Genomic DNA, 11,487 nt, shown 5'->3' on the forward strand with positions numbered 1-11,487 from the left:
ACTGGCTGGTGGGATGGTGAAACATCATTCAGGGCGCAGAAGGAGCAGTGTCTATAGGTGGTTCATATTCCGCCTTTCAGCATACCAGGACTGGTGAGTTGAGAAGTCATTCATATGTGCTGGAAATGTTTTGATACTGTGCGGCACAATGGAACTAAAAAGTCTTACCCACAGCCTAATACCGCTAGCAGTGAGAAGTGTTTGTATCCGATAGGAATTATGGGAATAGACCTTTCTCGTCAAAAAATTTTATACGCTAGAATGCTTCCTTTTTTATCCCCGATGCGTTACTGCATATTGCCGCGATGATTTGGTACCTCTAACTATTGAAAAAATCAAAAATTGTGCGAGCTGCTCATTTAACCCCATATTCTGAATACCTATCTTGCCTTGTTTCCCCGTATTTTTACACCATTTGGATGAATTTCCTGTGGGGAATACTAAAACGATTCCAGATCTGCATATATATTACTAAATCTGCAGATTTTGCAGTTTCGCTGCAGATTTTTGCAGATTACGAATATTTAGCAGAACAAAGCCTAAGTCAGCTAATTTTACCCAGCCTTCAACGTTTCTGATCTTTGAAAATATCAAGACACTACATTTCTATGTCAAATTTATTGAAGATTTTTGCGGAAATCTGCAGACTTTTATATTTTTACTGCAAGCTATTGTTTAAATAGACCTGGCATCACTGATGCTAAAAAAATTCATTCATATACCTGTCAAAAACATAGAACACTGCACGAAAGTGTATAACCTAACTATTCTGACAGTTCAGAGAGTTTGTTTACATGGACTTGCAAAACTTTTGATTCCACACTTTCGATGCTCTTTGAAGAAAATCAACTGAAGAAGGATAAGGATTGGTACATTGGGAACCTGGTTCATACACTGACCAATCGACGCTGGATGGAAACTCCGTTGGCATATGCTGAATCACAAGATCCAGCTTTGGTTTATAAAACGATTGATTTCTGGATGAAGGATAAGGATTTGTACACAGTTGTTTGTTCGATCATGGGATAAGTCCCAACAATATGACCCGATTGATAACTCATTTTTTAGATGAAGTTTACCTGAACTTTATAGGTAACAAGTTCAACAATTTTTTATTCGTGTTCAAGTTACATTAAAGCAAAAGTTTCACCGATTATCGCATTGTCGTTGATGTAGCGGGCAAGTGCAAAACAGTGCTCAGTACTGACGATAAGGAGTTTGAAGGATTGATAAGAATGGAGAGGATTGTACATTCCGGAAGAATTTTGGGAAGGTGAAATTATTTGTTATATTCCATCCCGAGTTGACATCATTTTGGCACCGCAATAAAGCTATCTGCAATTGTTGTCTTGTTCAAATTGGCAGGGAATAATTAGGCAGCGAATGATAAACTGCATAGTCAAAACGTTTGTTGCTTAGCTAGAGTAGATTTTTATTCACTTTTTCGGAAGGATAAGTCATTAGTATGTTGTGGATATACATGTCGCCGGTGCCGTGTGTTATGGTGGTGCCGCTCGGAAACTGTTAGTCATCAGACCCTCCTTGTCGTACTGGTCATAGATGCGATGATTTCCGCATCGGTGGTGGTTCTGGTCACGACCAGAACTTTGTAATAGTCTACCATTGAGAACTGATATTTGTAATAACTTAGCACACTCTACTTAGTGCCAGGATACGTGAAACCGCGGCTAGCTTTCGAAAGTTAATTCCTAGCTGCAATTTCGGTTGACTAAATAATGCAATGAAAATTATACTTCCTGGGATTTAATCTAACGAGAGCAGCTGTTAGTTTTTGGGTAATTTTGCTATCTTATTCTGCGGGATAAATCTGTCTAGATCCGCTACGTTATACCATGGTCACGTTAAAAATACCCTGCTATTTAATCTTGTAGCATTGCTTGTAGCTCTCGGGAAGTCTTCTTCTCGACGTCGCACTTATTATTGTGATCCAACTTGGTGCGAACGGTGTGGTTTCGTCGGAATTGCTCACTCGACAAGCTGTAGGTGCAAGGACTCTGCTACTAATGCCTGAGCGACTCGTTGAAACCTTCGCACAGGGTCAAATCGGCCTGTTCTTGTGCACAGGACCGGAACTGCGTGATCTTCCACGAGCATCGTCCTGCCGGAGCGTATTGCTGAACCAAAGCAGTCTGTGCTTCTGTGGCTGCCTCCTTCGAATCGGAACCGCTGAATATTCTGGTTAGGGGAATGTCCGACGGCAAACCGATTGCAGCAACACCACCTGGCGTACCTGATATTTTTGACTTTAATCCAAGTCCCTGGCTGGTGGCTGCGCCATTGACGTAGCAACAGCCGAGCGCGTCGCAGGCTAGACCATCGGTTGACTCAGTTCCGGACGGGATGAAACAGCTGCAACTGGAGCGGACCTAGAATGGGTTGTAATGGTCATCAATTACCAAAGATGGTCAAAATGTGTTGTGACTAACGTTGTGATTTAGCAAAAAAGCAAACCAAATGAAATTGATTGCAACAATTAAACTAAATTCTACCCAAAAATTTGAAGAGGGTCTAACTGCCAAACGTAAACATTGAGAAAGTTTTGGTCAAATTCATTATATTTAAAAATTTGATAGTTTTATTTCGTATGATTGCGCATATTGTTTCTACTTGGACACCAAACGCAAGCAAATTCTTTTAAGGCCTGATATTACACCAAAAGGTAGAAAAAATAAGTTAAATCCTGAAACGTGACTTGCGTATAGATGTTTTCTTTTTCTTTTTTCTGTTCATTCTATAGTTCGTCTCACATAGCCTCTCTTTCTGCTTCATATAGTTTAAATAGACTGGCTGCATTTGACGTTCGATTTTTTTTTGCTATTTGCATGTCTCAGGTTAAATCTAATTTGATGACCAGACTTTAATAGGGATTTTTCACGAAACCGCATTTTTCAAATTGGCAGACGCGATAACTCAAAAACTTATCAGCTGATTGACTTCATATTTTAATGAGAGTGCATATGTGTAGCCAGTCGATGAGCCACGGAAAACTGAATTAAAAAAATTCTCCACATTATTTTGAAGAAAAGTAAGCGAATTTAACATTAAAATATAAGCTTTTTCAGTTTTTTTGATGCCATTTTCCGAAATTAAAACTTTTTTCTATTTTCTTTTTTGGTTCATCGAAGAACTACAAGTCTAAGCTTTATAAATCTTACTAAATTTTCTGTTTCAGACAATTTTATCAAGAGTTATCATGGACATCTGCTCTTGGAACAAGATCTCCCATGAACATTGACAGGTTTGTAACTATGTACAAAATTTCGTGCATGCGTTCAACCTTAAACATGCTTCGTCTCGAAGTACAGGTTCGCCTCGAACCCAAGCGAACGGTGTAAAAACTCTAGTTCAAGCATCCGTGTACGTACACCGGGTGCGTACACGAGAACCATTCGCACAAGGCAAAAAGAATCCACGCTAGTTTTGATAAGAGTGAGAATGAGAAATGGTGAGGCTGTACAGGCAAACATGTGCATATGTTTTTGTATCAAATATCCTGTTCGGGTAGCACAGGAGCACAGAACTAAGGACAGACGACGTTAGGAATGTATAACAAATTCGCATCAAATTAGAAAAAATACTTTTATTTCCATTTTTGCATCAACTATCAACTTGCATTTTGGAGCAAGCCTTTTTCAAATGTTTGGCTAGAAATGGCTCACTTCAACGAATCATGTACAACAAAAGTCGAAATGCCAAATTTAACGGAACATTGTATGATGATGACAAATTACAACTGAGCGAGCTAGTTTACAAGGTGTTAATATTTAGCATCGAACCGAACCAAGTTTCTCATACTATGATCGAATCAACAAAACATTTCAATACCATGTAAACAAACTCTCTGAACTGTCAAATAGGTGAGGTTAAACATTTTCATGCAATGCTCTACAGCGAGAGGCTCACTTTATTTTGTTTACATTGCCAATGAATTTTGTACCGCAACTCACCACTTCATTTGCCGCGTTGCCAAGAACTCAAGAAATAATATACATACCAGTGCTGCCCAAACACACTTTTTGAGTCTCACCATTCTTGCAAAGGTGAAAAAAATATTCAACATTCTTGCATTTTTCCAACTTTAAAAAATCGTTAAAAAATCACGATAGCTCTAAAAAGTCTGATTTTAACGGAAATATTCTTAAAAATGTGTAATCTTTCGATTAAAAATAAGAAAAAAGGGGGTTAGGTCGGACGAGAAAGGTCTATTATTGGGCAATTCTAATAGTCGATAGAAAGATTTTTACCTCATTCAAGGCAGTTAAAGCATTCGTTTGATTGAGATCGGTGAAAATTATTCTTCAAAGCACTATCTATAGTTTTTCAACTACAACAAGATTTCCCAAAATCACGTTACCGTTTCCTTCAAGACGAGTGAAAATATGCAATCAGTAAAACTGCGAATTACGTGACTAGTGTAATAATTTTTCTTCCCAAATCAATTTATTTCAAGAATGGATCAGTTTAGTGAATCATTTGATTTGCTGAATATATGTGGGATTTCACAGAAAGGCCACGGGATAACTATTTCAAATTCAGGCAATCGGACAAATTTTAATTCTGATGGGGCAATGTGCCTATTATGGCAGTAGACTCTATTGTGACTCTATTTCGCAACTCTTGGTTTCGAACCTAGGAAATGAGATATTGATAATATCTATTTCTCTAAAAATTGTGCGCAAAAATATGTTTAAGTTATATTCTTCATTAGTGAATTCAGAACTACATTGTAAACTGTATTGGATAAATCAAACTTTTAATTATAAGCAAATTAACTTCTTGAAATATCCATTAATTCGTTTCATTCACATAGTGAACCTAAACAAGACACAACGGCGCTTAGCAAAACCACAACGGATGACAATTACCGCCTCATATTTAGTTGTTCCGCCAGAAATGTTATTAAATTTTGCCCTGATCTTTATTTTTAGCAGGAGAATGCATTTCTAATTAATTCACTATGAAAGCACTCGTTGAACGCTAGGATAGACCTAGTGTTATAATATGTGATTTAGAAATATGGTGGGACTCTTTATCATCATGTTTATTTCAAATACACTACTATAATCAAAACAATCTTTCTACTGCTAACGTACGCAGGGAAGCCACATTGAAATCTGTGCTTCGATCAAAAAATCCATTTACCAGCTGCGATTACTAAACCGAAAAAAAAAATCTGCGAAGATCTGTGTTAAATTTCCAAAAAATCTGTGAAAAACCATATTTCCAAAAATTTGTAAAAATCTGTGAAATTTCAATCAAAATACCAAATTCTGTCATCTGTAAAATCTGTAAATGATCAAAAATTATGGAAAAAATATCTGTGACATTGCATAAAAAGCTGTGAATATGGTAACCCTGAACACACAGGAATGTATCAGCAGTGCAACCAAACTAAAATATACACTTGAAAAAATATTTTGTAAATATGATTTAGCAGATTGCTGATTGTAGGAAACATTCGGCTCAAGATAATGTTAGACGTGAAACTGGTCATTATCGCTTGTTAACATTCGTATGGTTATTTTCAGCGAACGCAATACTGGGAGCACTTTTTCTAACAGCTGATGAGGCGCAATGGAATATCGTTGGATAGTTTCTAGCAGCATAGATTCACAGAATAGAATATTTATTTGTATTTGTGCTAAAAGTTCAAACATTTCTTCTAAATAAGTATTATATAGACGTTTGGCCAACATTACACTGATACTTTATTCCGAGAAGTGTTATTGATAATATAGTTTCATTTGAAGGTTGCTCAAACAATAGTGCATTTCTCTTCCTATTAAGACCAAAATGGGCTCATTACCGTATATTGAGTAAACTTACGCAAACACTGAGAGTTATATATTTGGAGAAATTATCATTACGCTTTTGCCACAACAATGTGGAAAACGACGTTACAATAAAAACATTATGAGTGTTATAACGATACTATTATTAAATGCAACAAGAAATTTAACGGAAAAATTAAACAATGTATTGTTACCGTAACGAAACTTAGTTTTATTAAAGATGTGTGAACCGTAGGAATAAATTATAATCAGTTATTGTAGGAGCAACGGCGAATTTAACCCTTTAATAAGGCCCAAAATTGGGGCTATTAATGAATGTTATATTTATAAAGACACGGTTCTCTCACTTAGAATTAATTTACATTCATTTCGTTATAAAAACTGTTTTGAAAATGTACTGCTACCGCCCGTTATAAAACGTCAGTCTTTGTAATGTTCGATGTATTTCCAACGAGATTGGCGCAAATATAAAGCCAAATTGAGCTGGATCATAAATTCAAAAAAAAATTAAGGTAGGTTACTGGTTTTTACCTGTTTAACAGTATATAACCCCTGGATTCTGAGGATAAGTTAAAAAATGAAACCACAGATTACAGACGTTCGTTTATTCATTTTATTTTTTTCTTTGGAATTTTTACCACTCATAAACCAAATTTTCGTATTAAAAGTAGTTGTTTTTATAATTTTGCATCATCAACTTATAGGGTCTAGAGTATTTTTTCAAAATCGAGCTAATTTTATTGTCCAAAAGGAAATCGCCGCATTTTTTCTTCAAAGAACTCTTCACCAATCTGACACTTTTCACTGTATCTCAATAAAAAGTACTAAGAAGAGTTGCTAGACTCCTAACAAGTAAATTTCATAAGATTGGAACACTTCTCACTTCATATTCCTGCGTTATGAACGAAACGAAAAGGTAGCAATATAGTTGCCACTGCCTTATAACGGGTTAAAGTGGACGGTCGGTAAAGAAGAGATGTGGATCAGACCGCAGGCTTTGCGTGAAAAATGCAGTGGATTGGAGCGGAAAATGAAACGAAAAGAGTGAGAGTGAGAGAGATAGTGAGCGGGAGTTGGAGTTGGCTAGGAGGCTACGATAAGAGGAGGTTATGAGATAGTTTGACTTTTTTACAATGCGCAGTGCACACCAAAAAATAATGAAATTTAAACGACATGTTAATCAATACGAATGTAAACATACAACTATTGAATCAAAAAATTGATTGAAAATTACGTTAAAATCAATTGGAGCATCAAACAGCATACAATTTTACACTTTCATTCGTATAATATTACATGTCATTCATTTTACAGCAGTATTCGAGTAAAAATACATTGAAGTGCATTGGTTTTCCGTTTAAAGAAACTGTAATTTTCAATCCACGCGTAAAATAATAATAAAATTCGTTGAAAAAAGCACGACAAGTCGTGTGTATTTGTGGTCGAACTTAATTTTACACTTATATTCATGCTCCAAATTTTTGCATGAAAATAAACTTAAAATTACAAAATATTTTTTTCTATGTGGTCCGAGTCCAGAATTAAGGATGACAAAAACATTTGTGACTAAACTACTGGTTCTAGAGATTTCATGTCTTCAGAACAAATAATCTACGTCAATTGAAGCATCTTTTGAGATGGGTAACATTAGGGTGGTCCTTATTGTTTGTACGATCTGAGAATTATTTTCGAAATAAGAAGAGATAGAGCAATGAAGTGTTCCGCAAAATTGTAGTACAACCTTTTTCAAGTAACTTTGCTGAGGTCGTCATATTTATAACTTTAGTGGTTTTGATTTTACAGCTATTAGAATGATTTTTGATGGGGTAACCCTAAAAAAACAGTTTTTTCATTATAACTTTTTAAATAATTTTTTTTCGTCAATAGTGTCTTCACAAAACTTCTAGAGCTTATTGAGACGAATATTATTTATATAGATAGATTTGAGGTAGCTCATTTAGTTCAAAGGTTATGAGCATTTTTAGCAAAAAAAGCAAAACCTTTTCAAATGTTGATATTTCAAAATGGAGCAAGTGAAATTGATTTCTTCTTTTTGCATTCGAAAGACCACAATTGATAGTATATTTCTAGAGAAAATTTAGAATAGGACGTAAGTAACAATGAGAGATTCTCTTCTGTGCATTACTCGGTCGTTTCAGAATTTAGCAATCAACTCTTTGCATAATATTCTAGTATAAACCATCGACTTTCGATATGTACTGCGAAATTAGTGCAAAGTGTTATAGTGACACTGCAATAACCGAAAGAGAAAGTAAACAAAGAGAGGCTCTCAACGTTAATTACGTCCTATTCTAAATTTTCTCCAGATTTAATGAAAAAATCTCAGAGGTCATTTTTGTTTAATTCATTTTATTTTAGTTTGAATATTGAGAATATTAATACTATTTTTATCATTAAAGTAAAACGGTCGGTGTAATCTAGCAACTGTTTTAAAATAAGATCAGATAGATAAACAAAATCTCAAATAAAACTGCCCGACGGTGTCGAAGGGCCCGGTGAGTTGTTGTTTCCAATGTAGTCGTGTTTCAATCCATCTGAACAGCGGAAAACGTAGTGTGATGTTTGGCTAGCCATTTTATACATTTGATGACATTTTTTTCGCTTTATTACTTTTTCAAGTTTATTTGTTTTATTGATTTATCATAATTTGTTTTTACAGGGTTTTATTCGTGCAAGACTCGAAACTGTGCTAATTTCACCTCTCGTTGAGTTTTGCAAACTAATAAATGTGATTAGTGATATTTGTAAAAAAATGTCTCATCTCACTGTTATGTGGTTTAAGGACCTATTTCTTCCCCCACGCTTAACGTTTAAGCCAGGTTTAACGTACCGGTAAACCCGGTTTAAAATTTAAGTGAGGCCGAAGAATCGACCCTAAGTCGGTTTCGTTATGATAGTTATTCAGAAAAGGAACAAGCATTGCTATCATATATTTCATTTATTTAATTTTCCTGTGGGACATAAATTTCATGATTTTGTCAAAGGATTAGTTTGAACAGCTTGCACGCCAACTAAGTGTAATAACACTAATAACGAATAATATCGACCTTCACCCACCTTCAGTGAACAACAGTTTGCTAACGTTTGTAGATGATTCTTGTTCCATCTTTTCAGCCACGATTCTACATTATCTGAGCCGAAAACTAATGGCATTCCATGGCTTAAGATGGAGTCGTGGCTAAATTCCTAAAAATACAGTACAATAACAAAACTGTCTTGAAAAATGTAAAACACTCTTACTTGAGTAAAGCAAAAATTCAAATCAAGCGCCCAATTTTGCATCCTATTATTTAGACCAATGCATTGATCAGATTGACTGATGTTGGTTTGGATAATGTATCCAAATTGGTAGGATGATTAGTGGGTCTAAGATGAAGTAGGGAACAGTAACTTTGCCATTCCACTTCATCACTTTGTTCGGATTTTTAGTACAGAAATTCTACCTTTTTGAAGAGGTTCCTGCTGCAACGCTGCTTTCCAAAAAGCCGTGGTGCCTCTCGATCCTATTCGAAGGTGCGTTCCCTCCAGTTCATCTGATTACCAACGGGATATGACGTCGCTTACCGGAACAGGAATATCGAACCGAGAGCGATTCCGAAGGAGTCTGGGCATCCGATACCTGGCGTTGCACGGCAATACGATCTGTATTCGGCCGCAAGTTTCGCAATTCTATGTCCATAAATCAAGGAAAGGGATACGATGCTTCAAACCTGGGTGAATAACAAAACATGACGAATAGTTTTTATCCTTTTATTTGGACCAATGCGTTGACAAGAGACAAGAGAGCTGATTTTGTTCTATATTATGTATCCAAATTAATAGAATAAATAGTGGGCCTAAAATGAAGTAGGGAACAGTAACTCGACCGTTCCACTCCTCCAGCAATTTGTTCGATTAGTGCAAAAATCCTACTTTTTTGAAGAGGCTCCTGGAAACGCTGCTTTCCTAAATTCCGTGGTTCCTTTCGATCCTGTTTGATCGTTTAACGGGATCTGACGGCCTTCTGAGCGGAAGAACGATGCTTCAAACATTAAAAAACGACGAACAGTAGGGAACACTGCAACCATGCAATAAAAATATTACCAGCCGTTTAAAATCAGTATATTGATGACGTCTTGAAATATTTATTCAGTACACAACAAATGGGATTGACGGCTTTCTTCTTAGTCATTATTATATTGACATTACTTTAGGCTCGTGTAAGGTCGGCTTGACAGTTCAATAGAATATTTTGGCTAGGCCCTTTTATGAAAATCTCTGCATGTCCAAACGCACAAAGAGAATAGTGAAAGAGACGAAGAGTGAAAATCAGTCAAAACGGCAACACTCCCTGTATGATGATTTCAACACGAATTTTGGCAACCGCTTCCACAGGCAGCACTTTAAATGACTCCTATTATATTTTGAAAACAAACCGTATGTTGATCGTTGGATTTGTTTATCAAACGATGCGCATTTCGAAACAAAGAGATGAAATAATTCTAAAGCTTGCCATACATATACTCTACAATGCACCTCACAAGCACGATTGAACCAAATTCTGACGAAAATTGAAATTTCATTTTTAATAGATGTACAATACTTATCTCCTCCAACTCAGGCATGAGTAATGTTTATTTACATTGCACGATTGGTCTGCTTAATAAGGTATTTTTGGCTTCACACTATTCGTCTCTTTCCCTATTCTCTTTGCAAACGCACATCCCAGATAATTTTTTATCGACTGGTTATGTTGTTTTGTGTGGTTTGGCACATTAGACAAGTTCCCAAGTATATGATTTCAACTTACCGGCAAGCATTTCAAATGACCTAATCGGCATTCTAGATGCAGGGTGTACTGAAATACGCACACTGTATAGAGTACTATGCAAATCATTTTACTCACACTAATTGGGGGTTTGTTTTCCTCCAGCTGTCATATATAAAACTGTCATCCAATTTTAAAATTTGAAATAGCTCGTCTAAAGTGTTTATAATGATGTTGAAATGATGTATGTCGCTGTAAAACTTATTGCGGAGACGTACATTACCGGTTGCTCAGGTTCCAGGTCATGAAAATAATCGGACCGAAAAGCTATTTTCGGTTTGTTGTCCTCCAGCTATGACAGGTGGAGGAAAACAAATCCTTTAATACACTAATACAGTTACAGATTGTCAAGTACTCTATAGCAAAGTGTTTACACGTATAACAAGATGAATTCAGTGCGGCCAAACGTATCGGAGTAAACTTTGTTCAATTTAATTAAACATTTTTATTTCGTTCTATTAATTGATAATATTGATTGAATCAAGAAAAGTTATCTATCAAGCATTCCTATAAAATTTATCGTTACAATCGTCCCAAAACTGGATCATTTTTACTATTTCTGTTTAAAAATCCACCGCTTGCAACATTTTTGCAAACTTTTAACACTATGTATCGATTTGGCAACCTTAGGTGATGTGTTTTGAGATTAATAAAGGAACAATCGAAGAAATATTTAGAAAATTTTTATCTCATACTTATTTAAATTAAAAAAAGGAGTATTATTTTCCTGAATCGAGCAATTTTCTTTAAAATAAGTGCAAGATTGTTCGCTACAACATTAGTTACGCTTTAATGGTGTATCGTATTGTAAGAAGGTGAAAAATGTTGCTACGTATCGAGCTGATT

At 35.7% G+C, this 11,487-nt stretch overlaps 1 protein-coding gene across 1 annotated transcript; it reads right to left on the bottom strand.

Moving 5' to 3' along the window:
• Positions 1-1,714: 1,714 nt before the first annotated feature.
• LOC131687213 (uncharacterized) lies at positions 1,715-9,513 on the bottom strand. The gene is made up of 3 exons (XM_058971267.1): positions 9,399-9,513; positions 2,448-2,533; positions 1,715-2,387 (listed from the first exon to the last, which is right to left on the bottom strand). Exons 1-3 carry the CDS (start codon positions 9,511-9,513, stop codon positions 2,022-2,024), a joined length of 567 nt encoding a protein of 188 aa, XP_058827250.1. The 3' UTR covers positions 1,715-2,021.
• Positions 9,514-11,487: the final 1,974 nt, after the last annotated feature.

Source organism: Topomyia yanbarensis, chromosome 3 (assembly GCF_030247195.1).
Source record: "Topomyia yanbarensis strain Yona2022 chromosome 3, ASM3024719v1, whole genome shotgun sequence".
Taxonomy (NCBI): Eukaryota; Metazoa; Arthropoda; class Insecta; order Diptera; family Culicidae; genus Topomyia; species Topomyia yanbarensis.